The following is a 1575-nucleotide window of genomic DNA, read 5'->3' as shown; positions in this document are numbered from 1 at the left end:
CATCTTGCTTATCGTATGACTAGCAGTTAAAATTATAAATTTACAAAAATAGATTTTACAACTCTCAAATTTTATCTTTGTAAAAGTTTCACTGCCCAATTTTTGGCATTTTGTTGCATTAAAATTGTTTTATCCTCTTTCTCTCCCTCCCTCCCTCTTTCTCTCTCCCTCCCTCCCTCCTCTCTCCCTCCTTTACCCCTCCCTCCCTCTCTCCTACCAGCCTGAGCTATCAACCAGTCCCCAGTGTACAGTGACCTATAGAGGATGTACCCTATCCACTTCAGGAGGACCAGTAACTGTGGCATCATTAATTAATGCTGATATTAGATAATTATTGATAATGTTCAAGTTTGTTATTATTTGCTAATAATCATAATTAATATATTAATTATTATTATATTGAAAGTGTTTCTTTGTGTAATGAACTTACATTGGAACACATTACATTGTGATATAGCACTATACTTGATTTGCATAATGGCGGATTTACAATATTACGCTAGTCCTGAAAGGATAGTAAAAAGCATGCATTAACAGGTCAAATCACCCACACTTTTGATTAAAAATTGACAGATCTAGCCTTGTGTCATATGCATTATTATTATTATTATTATTTCTTATTACAGTTTCCTTTAGTGTAGTCATTCCTATTTGTGGTGGACAGGTGAGGATTCCTTTTATGTACAATTACTTTCAGTGTTTACCCACTCTTTATGTGATTTATAATTATCATTAGCCTTATTAAGATCAAGTACTTATTTAATTACAGTTTCCTTCAGTTCAATTATTCTTGTGATCAGTAACACTGCAGACATGTAGTCACTAGTCACTGCACAAGAACCTGTATGAGTTTCATTAGCATCAAAATAAGTGTATACATGTAACTGCTATAGAATATGCAAGAGTAGCTAATGAGGATTTTATGTTCTTTTTCTAATCATTCCTTCATAGAGTGATGATGATTTATATACGACTGAATGTATACTACAAGAAAGACAAGGGAAGCAACCATTACTGAGAAAAAGCACCAGCAGTAAATAATAATAAATAATATTGAACTATCTCTCTTCCCTTCAGATTGGAGCTGTTCCAGTTACATCTAATTTTCATTGAATCAAAATCATATTAATAAAACATTAAAGTAAATCAACTACTGAACTGATGCACTAATGATTAAACTATACTCTATACTAGCTATTGTTCATAAATGTTCAGTTTCAATTACTTAGTTTTTCCGTATTCGACGGATGCATCATACAACTGTTGGTAGAAATCCTTATACTGCTGTCTTGCTTGAGCAAAGATCTCAATGTTCTTTTTGTATCTTTCCACAGTCTTGACAATGTTGTAAACATTAAGAATAGCATCAGCAACGGAAATCATAATAGCAAAAGCAATCATGGCCTTTCCTATAACGTCCAAGGCCTCTATCCTTTGAGGAGCATATTCTTCAAGAGGTACCCCAGCTCTTCTAGCAGCTTTTATGATCCTCACGGTCTCAATCTTCATCTGAATACAGATCATAGTGAAAACACTCCTAATCATGTGAAGGATGCTAGTGTTGTTCAAAGCTTC

The 1575-nt window shown here is 33.8% G+C and overlaps 1 protein-coding gene across 1 annotated transcript in view; it reads left to right on the top strand.

Moving 5' to 3' along the window:
* Positions 1–1041, top strand: part of LOC105315138 (bromodomain and WD repeat-containing protein 3-like) — a 6938-nt gene extending 5897 nt beyond the window's left edge. The window contains exon 10 of the mRNA XM_020005156.1: positions 952–1041. Within this exon, the coding sequence (XP_019860715.1) occupies positions 952–1041 (90 nt within the window). The remainder of the gene's footprint in view (positions 1–951) is intronic.
* Positions 1042–1575: the final 534 nt, after the last annotated feature.

Source organism: Amphimedon queenslandica, unplaced genomic scaffold (assembly GCF_000090795.2).
Source record: "Amphimedon queenslandica unplaced genomic scaffold, v1.1 AMPQUscaffold_11688, whole genome shotgun sequence".
Classification (NCBI taxonomy): domain Eukaryota; kingdom Metazoa; phylum Porifera; class Demospongiae; order Haplosclerida; family Niphatidae; genus Amphimedon; species Amphimedon queenslandica.
The sequence above is the reverse complement of the archived record's forward strand: the minus strand, read 5'-3'. Positions and strand labels throughout refer to the sequence as shown.